General features: G+C 37.0%; 2 protein-coding genes across 3 annotated transcripts; both read left to right on the forward strand.

Annotated features, from left to right (window-relative positions):
* Positions 311 to 7,645, forward strand: LOC104771372 (5'-3' exoribonuclease 2-like). Of its 2 annotated transcripts, none has more exons than XM_010495887.2 (22): positions 311 to 725; positions 901 to 977; positions 1,446 to 1,637; positions 1,721 to 1,840; positions 1,960 to 2,022; positions 2,124 to 2,273; positions 2,384 to 2,548; positions 2,862 to 2,939; positions 3,019 to 3,105; positions 3,706 to 3,912; positions 4,130 to 4,225; positions 4,386 to 4,481; positions 4,581 to 4,651; positions 5,015 to 5,143; positions 5,221 to 5,297; positions 5,379 to 5,419; positions 5,536 to 5,610; positions 5,723 to 5,880; positions 6,135 to 6,239; positions 6,369 to 6,450; positions 6,617 to 6,711; positions 6,818 to 7,645. In XM_010495887.2, the coding sequence occupies exons 1-22, from the start codon at positions 416 to 418 to the stop codon at positions 7,365 to 7,367; spliced, it is 3,024 nt and encodes a 1,007-aa protein (XP_010494189.1). In that variant the 5' UTR covers positions 311 to 415; the 3' UTR covers positions 7,368 to 7,645. The 2 variants fall into 2 exon arrangements, with proteins under 2 accessions (XP_010494189.1, XP_010494190.1); XM_010495888.1 differs by lacking the exon at positions 311 to 725 and adding an exon at positions 764 to 795.
* LOC104771373 (HVA22-like protein i) lies at positions 12,759 to 15,093 on the forward strand. Its single transcript, XM_010495889.2, has 7 exons — positions 12,759 to 12,929; positions 13,437 to 13,478; positions 13,579 to 13,677; positions 13,790 to 13,846; positions 13,944 to 14,007; positions 14,094 to 14,303; positions 14,443 to 15,093. Exons 2-7 carry the CDS (start codon positions 13,447 to 13,449, stop codon positions 14,875 to 14,877), a joined length of 897 nt encoding a protein of 298 aa, XP_010494191.1. The 5' UTR covers positions 12,759 to 12,929; positions 13,437 to 13,446; the 3' UTR covers positions 14,878 to 15,093.

Consider the following 17,172-nt stretch of genomic DNA (forward strand, 5'->3'; position numbering starts at 1 on the left):
TTTACTTTGTGCTCATACAAACTCGAAGTCGATCATACACACTTAGCCACAAATATGCGTTTACGGAATTTACCATTGGTCACGACACTAAGGTCACTTCACGTGATTAGTTATCTTATATATTAAAAAATGTAATAAAAAATTGTTTAGAAGGTAAAGTTAAAAAGAAAAATATTTCACAAAACTATATAATTTCTATGTTTAATAGTAGTTTTTAAAATTGAGAAATTATTGAAAACCAATTTGAACCACGACCCAATAATGAATCCGGTTCGGTTTGCAAAATAGCAAGTTGTTTAATTCCTTCCCCTGACTGACCTAAAGGAGCGTCGTTCCCGTTCACTCCAGCCGCAGCAGCACTAAGTCTTGTGGCTACAACGTTGGGGTTTAAGGTCACAATCTCTACCTAGTTCCGATGGGAGTACCGTCATTCTACAAATGGTTAATCGAAAGGTATCCGTTGATTCTACAAGAAGTCATTGAAGAAGAACCACTCGAGGTTAATGGCGGCGTCACGATCCCAATCGATACAAGCAAACCTAATCCTAATGGTTACGAGTATGACAATCTATATCTCGACATGAACGGAATCATTCATCCATGTTTCCATCCTGAAGACAAGCCTTCTCCTACTACGTTTACCCAAGTGTTTCAATGTATGTTCGATTACATTGATAGGCTTTTCGTGATGGTTCGGCCTCGGAAGCTCTTATTCATGGCTATCGGTGAGTCTCTTTTTTTTTTTTTTTTTTTTTTNCATGGTCCGACCTCGGAAGCTCTTATTCATGGCTATCGGTGAGTTTTTTCTTATCTATGGCATTACATTGTATGAGTTGGATTTTAGTTTTACTTGTGTTTGTGAAATTTGTTCCATTGTGTTTGGTGTTGTGTAATTTGCAGATGGTGTTGCTCCAAGGGCTAAAATGAATCAGCAGAGAGCTAGACGGTTTAGAGCAGCAAAAGATGCAGCTGAAGCAGTATGTACCATCTCCTTTTTTTATACACTATTTCACTTAATTTGTATCAATCGTGTGCTTTAACCGATCACTTGATAGCGTATATACCACTCTAAGTATCGTTGGTTATAGTTGCACCGATCCTGTTGTTGGGTTTGATTTACATGTTACTAGGGGAAGATGAATCAATCATTATGTCACTATGTTGGGAACAGTTGTTATTATCGAGGAATGCCATAACTTCTAGATCGTACAAGAGAAGTTGTCTGCTGAGTTTAGCGTTGTCCCTTTGATCGTATCGTTCTATGTTATATCATTATCTAAATTATCTCTGATGATAGTTGCACCGATTCTGTTAGTGTATTGTAGTTCAGTCTTGTATTGAACATAATATTCTACTAGTGAATGATGAATCAATTGCTGTGTCACTAAGTTGAGAACAGTATTTTTACCCTTGAAATATTTTTAATCTTATACCTGCTGTTTTAGGCAGCTGAAGAAGAGCAGCTACGGCAAGAGTTTGAGAGAGAAGGGAAGAAGTTGCCTCCTAGAGTGGATTCTCAAGTTTTTGACTCTAATGTTATAACTCCTGGAACAGAGTTCATGTCTACTCTGTCATTTGCGTTGCGATACTACATTCACATTAGACTAAATTCTGATCCTGGATGGAAAAATATTAAGGTATCAATTATGGTCTCTGATATTTTTCTTGTGGCTGTTTACAACATACTTCAGTTTATCCTCATGATTTCCTTATTCTGAAGGTTATACTCTCGGATGCTAATGTTCCTGGTGAGGGGGAACACAAGATCATGTCATACATACGTTGTAACAAAAACCATCCTGGTTATAACCCAAACACTCATCATTGTCTATATGGTTTGGTATATAAGCTCCCTTTAATTTTTATTATTTACATGCCTTTTTGTTTGATTTTGCAACAAGATTGTTCTGATCTTAATCGAGCAAGCTTGGCCATTCTACTTATTATTCTTAATAACAGGACGCTGATTTGATCATGCTGTCTTTGGCCACCCACGAAATTCATTTTTCAATCCTTCGTGAGGTTTGTACAATTGTTCCTTTGGGTTTTATTCCTAGCCAAGCACTGACCAATCTACCTTGCCTCTAATTCAACTGTATTTTCTCCTTGGTGACTTTATCTAGGTTGTTTTCTTTCCTGGAGAGCAAGACAAATGCTTCTTGTGTGGTCAGATGGGGCACCGAGCAGCAGATTGTGAGGGCAAGATGAAGAGGAAGGCAGGAGAAATGCTTGATAACACCGAGCCAGATGTTGCGGTGAAGAAGCCATATGAGGTACTTTACAGGGTTACACACTTCAATACTATATATTCTAAATTGCATGGTATGTCAAGTTCTCATTAATATCTTTACCAGAATCATGAAGTACTCTTATCTTTTGGCAGTTTGTCAATATCTGGATACTTCGAGAGTATTTGGAACACGACATGCAGAAACCTAGCAAGCGATCGAAAAAAAATTTGGACCGCTTGATTGATGACTTCATCTTCATCTGTTTTTTCGTTGGGAATGATTTCCTGCCACATATGCCTACGCTTGATATACGAGAGGTTTGTAGTTTTATGCTGTACAGTGTGCCCTTACATTTGTATGTTCATGTAGCATTATCTTAAATTCTTTTTAGTTTGTTGAAAATGGCATTTCTTAGAAATAGGAGATGTTCCTATATCATACTTTTCTACGGCAGTCATAAATCACTTCATAGAAATCTTCATTTCTAGTTGGTATTACTTTGGTATTTAATAACTTAGTACATATATACTCATAGTTTGTGTTCTTATAAAAAAAAAACATTAACTCATCTTTTTGTCATTGAAAGTCTATGAACGTACTTGGAAAATCTTGTTTCTTGTTGTCTTGCAGGGTGCTATAGAATTGCTGATGTCTGTGTATAGGAGTCACTTCAGTTCAGCAAAAAAATACTTAACCGATGCAAGCAAGGTACATAAATTGAATAACTTTATCTTAGTTCGTAAAACTGTTGGATTATATTAAACTTTTTTTTTCCACTAAATTTCAGCTGAACTTAAGTAATGTGGAGCGTTTCATCCAGGCCGTTGGGATGTATGAAAATAAAATATTTCTGAAAAGAGCACTAGTACATCAGGTAAATGTCCACCTTCAGTAATTTTGTTTTCTTTAGTTATCTGCATTTCACGTACATTTTAAGATATTATGATAGAAGTGAAGCGACTAGATTATAAATAACATTAGCCTCCAAAATTATTGAAGGTGACATGATTATAAATAACATCAGGCTATGGATGTGCTCATCTGTTACATGTCTGACCAGACTTTAATCACTTCTCTCTGAGACTCTGACATGTAGAAAATGTTGTTTGATTTTACAACTGTATATCCTCTAGGTGATGAGTAACTCATAGTGGATTTTTAGGCCAGGGAATGTTATAACTTCAAGTTGAGTGGGAGATACTTGAGATAAATTGTAAAATTAAGGAATGTTTAAATGAAGTGAATGTTTTGGAGTAACAACCCTGTAATTTTTAATAAGAATATAATATACGTGGCGGTTTTTTTTTTTTTTAAGATGGCCTTATGCCTCATGGGTTAATTTTTTTTCTTCACTAGCTAACGAATTTAAACCCCTCTGATACAGCTGTCCACGGAAAACATACAAATCTACAAATTCTGTTTCATTTTTATGAGTTCTTTTTCATTGGTGCAAGTGTTATGTTTTCTGTTACAGAGGCAATCAGAAAGGTTTTGTCGTGACAAAGCTCGTGACAGTGCTCAAGCAAGCAGACAATTCTCTGGCAAGTTGGTGCAATTAGATGCTGTAGATGAAGTGTCTGATTTATTGCATTCCTCACCACCAAAAAAATATTTGCGTCTGTCTTTGGATGATAACACTGGTGTGACGAATGTTGAAACAGAAAATAGCATCAAAACAGAAGTAAGTCATCTTGTATCTGAGGAGAAATTTTAACAAATTATTATTAGCTCAGCTGCAGTTCTTTTGTTTACTTTCATGGTTTAGTGTAAACTGTTGTTCTACTCCATTTCAAATTTTGGTAAAACTGTCAAGACTGAATTTTTTTGCGTGGTGTTCTTTTGGGATTTGAGCTTTTCTTTCTCATTTAAAGTGCACTAAAGTACACAGTGGTTTCCAGGAACTAGATAACAGAGAAGACTTAAAGTTTAAGCTTAAGAAACTGTTGCGGAATAAAGCTGATGTGTTCAGCTCAGGAAATGGAGAACAAGATAAGGTCATATATATATATATATATATACATATATATAATTCTTTTCAGCTGTGTTTCCGTCAATGGTATCATGAGTGCTTAATCTCATGAGTTTGTCTTTTGATTTCCGTCTAATTAATCATTTATTCACGCTAACAAGTTCACATGGCTGTTCTATTATCAGGTTAGGCTAGGTGTATCAGGATGGAGGGAGAGATACTACGAAGAGAAATTCACAGCTAAGTCTGTTGAGGAAATGGAACAAATACGTAGAGATGTTGTGAGTTTCCCATTGTGTTTAATTTGATGAATTAAATTACGTTTATGTCACTCTGTATTCATCAATTTACTGTTTCTTTCTTCTATTTTTTTTTGCTAGGTTTTGAAGTATACAGAAGGTCTTTGTTGGATAATGCATTATTATTATCATGGTGTTTGTTCCTGGAAATGGTCAGTTTCTGGTCATCCTAATACATATGTTACACTATTCACATTTATTATTTTCTTGTGGTTCAATTCAACTAATATTGTGAAGCAGTATCTCGCTGAGTTTACTTACACAACATGCTACTTTTAAAGCTATTTAAAAATCAAATTTCGGTGCAAGACTCCAATTATAATTGAGCTATGCATCTTTTTTATTCGAATCAGTCTTCTACGTAAAACAGACCCTATAGCAATCAAGCTATGATTTTTATGCCTGTTGTGGTTTAATTTCAAAAGAGCCTAGTTTTAGTTGAAACGGACAAATTGATTCACACTTTTGTTTCTCCCATTACTTTTTCTGTGGTTAACTGCAGATTTATTTTGCAGGTTTTATCCATATCATTATGCACCTTTCGCATCAGATCTCAAGGGCCTTGATAGGCTAGATATCAAGTTTGAACTAGGTTCCCCGTTTAAACCTTTCAATCAGCTTTTGTCTGTTCTTCCATCTGCAAGGTATTCTATCTGTATATTTGAGCATTCGTAATGTCTATCTGCTGTCACTGACTTGCTTATTGGATTCTTGTTCTCAGTGCACATGCTCTCCCAGAGTGCTATAGGACATTGATGACAGATCCAGAGTCCGCTATAGCTGATTTTTATCCTGCCGGTATGAAGTTGTTACAGATTGGTCCCTTTCGTTGCGTATTGTGCAATCCATGCCTCTTATTTTAACCTTTTTGGTGTGCAGATTTTGAGATTGACATGAATGGAAAACGCTATTCTTGGCAGGTGTGATTGTCATTTCAAACTGATAAAGGCAGACTTGACTGTTTTGATGACCTGCATAATTTCATCAGTTAGATGTAATATTTTACGTCTCATATTTCTTATCTTTCCTTGTATAGGGTATAGCGAAACTGCCTTTTGTTGATGAAAGGCGTCTTCTGGAGACAATTGCACTAGTGGAGAAATCACTGACGGTACATCCTATCTATGTTTTAGATAGAGTTTTTTTTTTTGTAATGGTTTTATTTATAAGACAAAATTGTTCAATCACATGTAACTTTGTTTTCGTCTATATGCTTTCTCCAGACCGAAGAAATTCGAAGAAACAGTGTGCTATTTGACATGCTCTTTGTGGTTGCGTCTCATCCTCTTGCTGAACTCATCCGTTCTCTTAATAGCCATACCAACAACTTGAGCAGTGAAGAACGAGCAACTATCATGGAGAAAATTGACCCTGCACTAAGGTTTGTGTCTGATAGTTGATTCAATAGGTAGTTATGGTTGTCGTTTCACGGTGATGTGTTCCTTCACTAAGGTTTTTTTGTCTAGTTTTAAAAGTTATATTTATATTTGTTCCTTCTTGAATATATAAGAAAAGGGATAATTTAGTAAGGACCACATTTCTATTTCTTTTGGGAAAAATTTAGTGAGGAAGGCTCAATCGAATATTTTGTATGCAGTATGTCATGAATGGTTACATGTTTCTTGATGTATGCAGTGATGGGATGAATGGTTACGTAGCTTCATGTGGTGGAGATAGTCAGCCTCCATGTTTCAGCTCCCCTGTCGAGGGCATGGAAGATGTTTTAGCCAATCAAGTCATGTAAGCCCTCAATGCAAGATTGGTTGTAATCACTTATTTGCGATCCCCTTGAGGCTTGAGCTTGATGAAGATGCCTGTTGGAACCTGATCTTCATCAGATTAATAACATTCTTTTTTGTTTTTCCTCAGTTGTGCCATATATAAACTTCCAGAAGATATCAGAGGCAGCGAGATCACTCATCAAATTCCAAGTTTGGTAATCCCTAAAAAGGTATTGTTGAGTTAACCATTTGCTCTACTAGGCTTCCGATTTTGGTTTCAAGTTGTGCTCAAGAATAAAGAAACTGCTTTGTTGGGGTTTACTACAACCAAAGTTATAGTCCACTTGTTTTTAGTGAACTAATTAGACAGTGTTCTTCAATTATTGGCCTTCACAGACTATAAATCTAGTGGATTTGAAAGGTGAAAGTCTTCTATGGCATGAAGATGGTGACAAAAGACGAGCTCCTGCAAGGATTATGAAAACCAAAAGGTGAAGATTATGAATTGCTGTCATATGCAATGTTTTGGAAGGCCTCTTTATATACGGATTGGTTTTAAATGTCTCAATTCTTGTTTTCTCTCTATTTATCCTGCAGGTATAATCCAGAAGGATCTATTTCCGGGGATAGGCTTGGGAAGGCAGCACACAGACTTGTGTTGCAAACAATAAATGCCCAGCCTGATAATGCGCACATTAATACGGAACCAGCATTGTGTCCAAACACTGTTTTCCAGAACCAAAGAGCGTCAGAAAAAATCCCAGCCTTTCAAGAAAATAAGATCCAATGGGTAAGCCCTCAGAGTCAAATCACTCCAAAGAAGATGAAAAGCCCTCAGAGTCAAAACACTTGGAAGAAAAAGAGAAGCTCTAAGAGGCTAGAAGATTTGAAGAAGAAAAACCCTCTGAGTGTAATCCCTCTGAAGATGAAGAAAAGTAAAAACCCTCGGGGGAAGAAGGAAAACCAAATCCCTCAAACTAAACCCACTAAGAAGCAGAAGAAGCGGGCAATACACCTACGCATGGTGGAAGAGACGAGAAAGAGAAAAGAGCAGCAAAAAATAAAGATAGCCAAAAAGGCACAAATGGTTCCCAACACGCTTGAGCTTCGATCCAAAACGCTTCCTCGATCATCTTCAACAATATGATCAAATATGATCTTGAAAACAAAGGAAGGAGAAATTCGGATAATGCCTTTATGTGATAAGTTAATTTGTTAGACCCAAACAGTTTTGATACTCATCTTGTATTTCAGACAAATGTGATTTAGCCATCATTACATATGTATCTTTCCAGAGGCTACCTAAAGTAGCCAAAGCAGGCATCCACTATAGTTGGTGTAAGTTAAATAATTTCAATTCCCTAGTTTGAGTTTGTTATAGGTCAGCTAGGTATCTTGTTTGAAGAACAACTTGCTATTTCTACATTGAGTTTTTATGATTATGAACGTATTCAGATACATATCTTTTCTTCCCCTGTTAGACACTAAATTAGTCGGATCGGATGGTATAGTACATATCGTGTTGCTTAAAGATACAGTAGTTAGGATTTCTCATACATGTGTTTGCCTAAAAAAGTAACCAGAGTTGTGCATACAATGACTAGACACGCCGACACGCCAGCCTTGGTTGTATAATTTGTATTGTATATGTAATGTGTTTGTAATTAAGGATAAGGTTCGAATCCTTACGTGGGATTAAACAAGTAGGTTTGCTTGTCCAAAACAAAATAAGATTTTGCTTTATAGAATAACATACACGCTCATGTGTTTTGGAAGCAACATGCACAAAAGCTCGTTACGAACCCAACCAAAAGGTTCATAAAAAAGAAAACAAAAGCTAACATAGACATATCGATGCAGTAAAGAAGATCAACTCCCAAGTGCATGCATGAGATTGAGAATCTATTTAACACACCACTTGTGACAAGAACACAAAGCTCATGAGAAGTTTCGACCACGAAGGCAAAAAAAAAACCAGTGAAGAGTCACTCCATGTGAATGTTGTAATAAGCAAGAGTCCTTCTCCTTTCGTCCTACTCCTGGACCTGCTTACCAGTAAAGATAAGATAAGTCTCTGATGGAACGGAGGGATTCCTTCCTTGTCCTGTATCTTCCTTGATTCCTTTATTTTTTTTCTATTTAGGGTAGCGTTCATCGGTAAAATGCTGAATTGGCTCAGCAGAATTGAGAAGTTTTGGAGTAATTTAACTGCAAAAGGTTCAATTTCTTGAGGAATAGTCAATCATAGGCCTTATACTCAATAACTCAATGAATTTGGATGTTGTGCAAGATTATCCTTTCTTCCTTGGGTTCTGGTAAGTGTTTTCTTGGCAATTCATCACTCTGGTTGGTCTTGTCACGCCCTGGAACTGATGATGTTCATATCAGACAGGGTTGCCAATTTGCTTCTTCAATCCTTCACATTGTCTTCCGCGTGATCTTCCCTTGCTCAGTTGCTCTCCGGGGCAGTCGATCTGTTGCTACCTGCTTTGAAGCTTCTATTGGTGGTAAAAGGTTCCAATAATTGTAGGATCCTTGTTTGGATAATATCCGTTGTACAATAGTTATCCTTTCTATGGTAGCAAAGCGTTCATCCAAAAATTGGGTTGCGTCTTTCTGCACTTGCCCCATGACATCTCTCGGAGATGACCACTAGAAGTCTAGAAGATATAAGCCTCCACTGGTTAACATCATTTTAACAAATATCATATATAACGTTACTGTAAAAATACATCATATATAAGCCTCCACTGGTTAACGTCATTTTAATGTTATATTTTAGCATTTGGGGTCTTTGAGATTTCAATATCTTGATAAATAGTTGTTAGTATTATAGGAATTATTTTTACCAACTAACTGTCGATTTGTCAATCTTCTACTTGAATCACATGTGATTTATGAAATTGGTATTTTCATACTCCAACTAAGGGCCTATGTTGAATTCCTACTCCAGCTTAACAATGAGTAAATTCATACATTAACTTAAATAAAATTCAAATTCACTATTCCAACTTATAAAACGGTGTTAAATCATACACAAGCCATAACGGTGTTAAGAGAACGTTAACGATTGCGTACGTGGAAGCCACTTAAGAAACAACGTCGTTTTGAGAAACAAAAGAAACAACTTATGTTTCTCAAAACGACGTCGTTTAATGCTTCTTCTTCCCCTTTTCTTCTTTCCCGAATCTGCAGTTTCCATCACTCTTCTTCTTCAAAATTCTCAAATCATCATTATCACTTTTAATTAATTCAATGGTTCTTGTTTGTGAACGCCGTCAGATCAACCTCCGTTTACCGCTTCCACCTCTCCCAGATCGCCTCCTCTGTTTCTCCTTTCCCTCCTCCACCGCCGCCGCCGTCGCATCCACCGCTATCACCAACGGGATCTCTGCTTCAGATATCAAGAAATTCCACGTCCTCGGAAGCAGAAACGGCGGAATCATATACAAAGTCTGACACAAAACCACGGCGGAGCTTTACGCTCTGAAAACAGTCAACGACGACATGAATCTGACTTTCACGAGACAGCTAACCCGCAAGATGGAGATCCTCCGCCGCACTGATTCTCCTTACATCGTATGGTGCCACGGGATCTTCGAGAAACCAATCGTCAGACAGTTTCCGTTACTTCCTCGGGGACAAAGATCTGACTGAGCGAAGTTGATGTGCGCCGTGTGCTTCGGAGAACCGCCGCGTGTGCCGGAAGGATGTTCCGACGAGTTTAGGAGTTTTGCAGATTGTTGCCAGAATCGAGTGAGAGGTTGACGGCATCGCAGCTTCACGGTCGCTCTTTTCTCCGTCAAAGTGTTTAGATTCGATTGCTCTTGTGGTATTATATTACGGGTCTGTGGAGATTGAGCAAAGTAACTCGATTCGGGAAAGAAGAAAGGGGAAGAGGAAGAATTAAACAATGTCGTTTTGAGAAACATAAGTTGTCTCTTTTGTTTCTCAAAATTATGTCGTTTCTTACGTGGCTTCCACGTACGCAACCGTTAACGTTCTCTTAACACCGTTACGGCTTGTGTATGATTCAACACCGTTTTACAAGTCGGAGGAGTGAATTTGAGTTTTATTTAAGTTAATGTATGAATTTGCTCATTGTTAAAGCTGGAGTAGGAATTCAACATAGCCCCTTAGTTGGGGTATGAAAATACCGATTTTCCTGATTTATGTTTTGCGCTACTAACTTTCTAAGCTAGGTTACTAAAGTTAGTGTGCTCTATATTCGTTTAGAAGACTAGTGTATGACTCGTCCCATCAAAAAATGTATAGGGGCCACTTTGTCATTCAGAAATACTAATCTCATCTTTTTTTTTTTTGTCATCTGGTTTTATATTATAACTGAACAGATTACATCTGTTGAATACAAAAAAAGTGAAAACAAAGAAATCACTTAAACACTAAGCCCAAACAAGGGAAGCTAAGCTGGCAAGTAACACACTTCCAGAGACATAAGCCGACAAGATACAAACTTCCGGAAACCAAGATACAAAGACTAAACAACCTAGAAAAACAGGTCACTAAGGAATAAACAAAAACCGAAGTACAAAAACTGCCCAGCTGAATCAGAAAGAAACTCACAAGCTTTCCCATAGAACCTGTAAACGCCAGAGAGTACCGATAAGACCGGAAGTGCCATAAACCATGATAGCACACCGTCGACAAACCATCATCAGCACCGGCAGGAACGAAAGCAAGCTCGAACGACATCAGAGAAACAGAAGCCACAACCATTCAGTCGCACAAATCCAATCAAGAGAAGGCGAGCCAAACTAGGGACAAAGAAGAAACCTTGAGATTCGACCTGAGACAAGCCAAAGAGGACTAACAGCTCTTACCCGCGGACCCTCGTCGACCCAGCTTTAACCATCTACAGAATCAAAACTGGTGACCTCCTCGCAAGAGAACAACTGAAAGACGATTCCACTACTATGCCTAAAACCCAAAACCACAACTCAACAGAGCCGCTGAAATGAGCTAGTAGATGGCTAGCAACAAAATACCATCCGGTTGACAAGCATAAAGAACGAAACCTAGCCTATAGCGCAAACACTGACTAGCAGGAGACCTAATAGAGCAGAAGAACTAAGGATTGAGTTCCAACCAACAGAGAAGGCAAGTTTGAGAGAGGACACAAACCAACAAACTTCTCTTTGCAACTTGAAACCATCGGTTGAAGCCATACTAACACCAACAACACAGCCTAATTGCAAAACCCGCAGTCCAAAGAAGAGAGAATCGAAAGAGATACCATACCAGAGCAGGAAACGAGCGTTCGTCTCCTTCAAACCACCAGCCGCAAGAGAACCACCAGAACCAAGCCACAACCAAGACTGAACCGTTAAAACACGGATCCGTCTCTACCACAACCAGATCTCGCCGCTGATGGCTTCCCCTTCTTCAATCAATCTTCTCTTCAAAGGTGATTTTGACAACAACTACAACACCTAAAACAACAGAACTAAACCATAGAGAACAAAGACTAGGCAGCAAGACGAAGAACTACACCCTCCCACAGCTCCGGCATGGAGCCCGGCAGCCGGAGAGGGCAGATTGAAGAAATTTTTTTTTTTCGCGGCGGCTGGGCTTTGGGAGAGAAATTAGGGCGTCCTGCCAATGATATTATTTGCTTCTGCTTCGATCTCATCTAATAAACTAGAATTACCTCCAACAAATACAAATATTAATACTAAAAGTGAAAGTGAAATAAAAGCATGAACATACCAAAAATCTAAAGAAAAAATGTAAAAACATCAACTTACCTGTAAAGTTCTCTTGGTCTGATGGTAAAAGTAGCCGGTAAAGTTCTCTTGGTCTGATGGTAAAAGTAGTGCGATTTTTAATGCCAAGTGTTTGGTGTTGTTGTTGAAAAAAAAAAACATCAACTTACCAAAGTGATGAAAATACATGAATTTTATTTGTGGCCGATTAAAATATAATTTTTATTAATTTTCTTAATTAATCATAAAATTTTAATGATTTTCTCAAAAAAATCATGAAATTAATTGATTCTGTCAAATAAAATACGAATTTAAATGCTTTGACGCAAAAATTTAACAATTTGATTATTTTCTTACAAATTTTGTTCAATAGTAAAACAAAAATATGTGATTATTGAGAAATTCAGTTTAGTGGTTTAATTTTCGTTAACAAATTTCATATTTTATAAGTTAACAAAATAAAAATAAAAATCAATAAAAGTAAAACAATTCATTCACCATAAGTAAGTTTCATGCTTTTTTTTTTTGTGGTGCTATAACTACCAAAGATTTTTTTGTTCCTTTTTAAAATCTTGTTTTGGTAAATTCATACTTTTTTTTTGTTTTTGATATTTTCCCAAAAATCTAACGTGGAATGTGTGGTTTATTCACCAAACTTCACTTTGAAGTAAAAAAGTCAAGATGATGTAACATTAATATTAAAAACAAAAATACCTAGCTTCTAACGGTGTGGTAGAATATTGTTAAAAAAGAAAAAGAAATTTAACCTAATATTTTATTAGCCCAAAATTGCTTTTTATATTTACGGGACTCAAAAATCCATATATTTTTCAAAGAGGCGTGATTCTAAAAGCAAAAATCCGAAGAGAGGAGGAGAGAAAGAGAGAGGTGATTTTTAAATTTCAGATAACGCTGATCATTTTTTTACTCTCGCCGCCGCCGTACACAGTTGGTTCTTCTTCTGCAGACTACAGTTTCCTCCGCCGGTAACTTTTACCTTCCCCGATCTCTCGAATTCGGTGTTCGTTTTCTTATACTGAAAATTCGACAAGTCGTCGTATCTATAGCTCTCTAATTTAACTTTTGTTGCTTCAATCATCATCTAGTTCTTGCGTATTGATAAATCATTCTTGTGTTTTGTGATTGAGATTTTAGTTCTTTAATTTTGTTTTCCTTAGTTTTTTTCTCTGTAACATATCTATCTGATTTGTACCCGATCTGAGAGGGATTATGAAATAGCTGATTTCGTCACCAAACGTGTTCAATATGCTCAAATTCACTACTTCTATTGTGATTTTTCCAAAGCTAAGCTCATATATTGAAGGTTTTACTCAGTAGTTAGCATTTTGGAGTATCGGATTAACCCTTTTATTTGAAAATTTCGAGTAGTGGAGAATACAGCTTGTTGAATCAGCTTATGATTTTACTTTATTTCGGTTACCACTTGAATTCTCCTCCATGTTAATTGATGTTTTTTTTTTTTTTGCTTTCAGTTTCTTCAAGATGATTGGATCGTTTCTTACAAGAGGATTGGTGTAAGAGAATCATACTATCCTTATATTTCTTTGCTTAAACAAGGATGTGGCAGTTTCTGTTGTTGATTAGCTCTTTCTAAATTTCATATATTTGTTGCAGGATGGTGTTGGGTTATGCTTACCCTGCGTATGAATGCTACAAGACTGTTGAAAAGAATAGGCCTGAAATTGAGCAGCTTCGCTTTTGGTGCCAGTACTGGTATGTATTATTAATTGCCTTTTTCTTCGTCTTCTCCCGTTCGCAAGGTTGAACGTTTGGAGTTTGTGTGTCAGAAATGACTTATTTTTAAGTAACTCGTTATCAATCACAGGATATTGGTTGCTTGCTTGACAGTTTTTGAGAGAGTTGGTGATGCGTTTGTTTCATGGTTGGCACTCTAAACCAAAGCTGCTTAGTTTTCTCCAACTGCAACAATGTTTTTCCTCTGTTTGATGATTGTTTTGTCTTTATTTTCTCTCGTCAAGGGTTCCAATGTACAGTGAAGCTAAGTTGGCATTCTTCATATACCTGTGGTATCCTAAAACCAGGGTAAGTGTGTATATATATGATTCTGAAAAAAAAAACATAAGAGTCTTTTTATGGTGTACATGATTCTTTGTTGATGATTGTTTTAGGGTACTACATATGTCTACGAGTCCTTCTTTAGGCCGTATCTCTCACAGCATGAGAATGACATAGACCATAGTTTGTTGGAGCTAAGGACAAGAGCTGGAGATATGGCTGTTATATACTGGCAACGAGTTGCAAGCTATGGCCAGACCAGAATCGTCGAGATTTTGCAGTATGTTGCTGCACAATCAACTCCAAGGCCGCAGCCACCTCAGGTACGTTTAAGAATCTGCTATGAGTTTATCAATACTTGCTGCATTTTTTCCTAGAGAATCAGTCAATTCGTTGATGAGACAATACCTTACTGAATTCGCATTCAATGATCTGTCATATTCGCATTCGTTTGTGATCCAGAAACGTGGAGGTAGAGCTAATCAGGCTCCTGCTAAGCCTAAGAAAGCCCCTATCCCCCAACCAGAATCTGACGAAGCATCATTGCCCTCGTCGTCTAGCTCATCTTCAAGTGAAAATGAAGGTAGTGAGCCAACCGGTAAAGCAGCAGGCCCTTCAAAACCTAGACCAAAAGTGACATCTGTACCAGTCACAGATACCAAGACTGCTGGTATCACTCAGATAGCACAAAAATCACTCTCTTCCCCGACTGTGACCCCAACCCAATCAACCACCCAAATGGAAGCGGAACCAATGCAGATAGAATCAGTGGAAGGAGAAGCAGAATCAGGAAATGAAAATCCGAATCCTGAAGGTCCAAAAGAGACGGTGATGGAGGAGACAATCAGGATGACTCGTGGGAGGTTGAGGAAGACGCGTTCTGAGGAAAGCCGTTAAAATAAAAAGAAGAAGAAGAAGAAGAAGAAGAGGAAGAAGCTCTGTTTTCAAAAAAATTGTTAATTACTTGCATAACATTTGTCAGCTCTTCCCTTCTCTCTTTCCTGCTTCTAGAATTTGGTTGACATGAACTAACAATTAGTGGGAATGCTTGTATGAAAGGTAAATTTGTTGGTTTCTTTATTTCATTCAGTTAGTTGCGTGTAAGAGATAACACTCCTTTTTTGTTTGTTTCTCTTGATAACTAATTCGTTAAAATAGGTACAACTACCTGAGAGTAGAAATGAAGCAAGATCAGTCATAACTTAAAAGTTAGGAAGCAGTTCAAAGTTGGATTGCACCTAAATGCCTATCCAAATAATCAAAGACCACTTTAAAACGAAACTAAAGTGGTTAAAAAGAAGTGGAAGTAGGTGGTTGTTTGAAGCTCAAAAAGAAAAAGAAAAAAAAGGAGATGAAACAAGACTGAAGAAACAAACATTATTCTTTTTGTGGAGGTGGTTGATAATAATATTTGTTATCATGACTTATCCACATTGCAAAATATAATCTTCAGAAAACGTCGATGGATAGGAAGCATTTGGCGGCAATTTAAACCTTTATAACATTGTTGTTATTTAACAACTTGTTACTAGCGCGTGAATATTTGAAGTCGGACTCAGATTTTGGAAAAGCCCCAGAGGTGAACATTTTAAACCATTTGACTAAATGCAATTTGGTACTTCATGCCGTATGTAGTATCTATGTTGAGTGAATTAGGTAACTAAAAAGGATTGGAGATTTAGTTAGAAAACTAACAAATGCAGAAAAGTGTTAAAAGAAACCGTACAGTTGGAAAGACGTTACCCCTAGTGATGTCTAGATATGAATTTGAGTAAGCTAATCTTATATCGTGAAGCAAGAGGCAAAGCAAGATTCACGACACTTGTTGTATGTAACGGATTATTATTTCTATTAATCTATGTTATCTTAGAAAATTCATCTATGCAATATTTAGTTATTTACATTGCATAGGAACATAAAATTATTACCCTTACGGTTATTATGATGCTTTTGGAAATCAAGAAATAATTTAATCTTTAAGAAAATAAGGGATAGTCCTACTATTGTAATTCAATTCTTAAAGCACAAGCTGAAGTCCATGAGTGGCTATGGAATATTCCATCTAAAAGTGGGAAGGATCACACGGAGACACCACATTCGACCGAACAAAACTGGAAGAGCCCTTCTCCACCATTTGTTAAATGCACCTATGATGCAGGTTTCAATTTACGCAACAGGTTTGTTCTATGTTCCTCTCGAAGAGTCCGAGAAACACAAAGTCGAATACGAGGTTCATCGATAAGAGGTGAATCGCGACTCTAAATTCACCAATTTTGTGGAGGTCTGTCATTTATTTGTTCTTGAAATGGTGTTAAATTGTTGACAAAATAAACAATCAGACTAAGGTTTTGAATCATGCTTACATGCTATTTATGTTGAGAATTTTGGTCACATTCTCTACTAAGGTTTAGAATCATCTTTATATGCTATGTATCATTCTCTAATTTTGTTAACATTTTTAGGTGACTTTTTGTTTTATAATTGTTTTGCAGTTTAGAACACATAAGGTGATATATAGGCGTTACGCTGGTTTGTTTTTCTCGTTGTGCGTGGACATGCATAACGGACAATGAGTTGGCTTACCTTGAATGCATCCACTTGTTCGTCGAGATTTTGGACCATTTCTTCAGCAATGTCTGTGCGCTTGATTTGGTGTTTAATTTCCACAAGGTACCAAAAAACAGGTTTCTGTCTTTTTATTCTCTGTGGACCACGAAATTCAGTTTGAGGTGTTTATATCGGTCTGTTAAGTAAAGTACATATATATGGCTACATCTATATGTTTAAATGACGAGAATGTTCATGTGTATGTAAGAGCATAATTGCTAAACAAGACACAAGCTTTGTTAACGGGGTTCGGATAACTGGGACTCATAACCTTTATATGCTAAGCGAAGGATTTAAGCTATAGTCCTTAAAGATAGTTTAATGGTGCTAAGATCAATCAACATACTTACAAATATCTTTCTATGCTTATTACCATGCATCGATCTAGTTCAACCTCCAACTAAAAGTAAAGAACATCTCTTTCACATTCAATTAAGTGTTTGGCAAATTCTTGCAAATGGAAGGTGAATCAAGCTCAATCCGTTTCAAGGGTAAGGCTTTTTGGTAAGGTGGTTTCAAACAATATATTTGTGTGATTTTCTCTCAAAAGATGGAATGCTAGACAGTTGTGAAAACTATCTAAGA

The sequence above is a fragment of the Camelina sativa genome, chromosome 20 (genome assembly GCF_000633955.1).
Source record: "Camelina sativa cultivar DH55 chromosome 20, Cs, whole genome shotgun sequence".
Taxonomy (NCBI): domain Eukaryota; kingdom Viridiplantae; phylum Streptophyta; class Magnoliopsida; order Brassicales; family Brassicaceae; genus Camelina; species Camelina sativa.

Excerpts from the sequence above, each read along its gene's own strand:
- LOC104771372 (XM_010495887.2), top strand. The coding sequence starts at position 416 with ATGGGAGTACCGTCATTCTACAAATGGTTAATCGAAAGGTATCCGTTG. Across the intron at positions 5,420-5,535 it reads GAAAACGCTATTCTTGGCAG|GGTATAGCGAAACTGCCTTT; the intron begins GTGTGATTGTCA and ends TTCCTTGTATAG. Across the intron at positions 5,881-6,134 it reads AAAATTGACCCTGCACTAAG|TGATGGGATGAATGGTTACG; the intron begins GTTTGTGTCTGA and ends TGATGTATGCAG.
- LOC104771373 (XM_010495889.2), top strand. The coding sequence starts at position 13,447 with ATGATTGGATCGTTTCTTACAAGAGGATTGGT. Across the intron at positions 13,479-13,578 it reads TTTCTTACAAGAGGATTGGT|GATGGTGTTGGGTTATGCTT; the intron begins GTAAGAGAATCA and ends TATTTGTTGCAG. Across the intron at positions 14,008-14,093 it reads TGTGGTATCCTAAAACCAGG|GGTACTACATATGTCTACGA; the intron begins GTAAGTGTGTAT and ends TGATTGTTTTAG.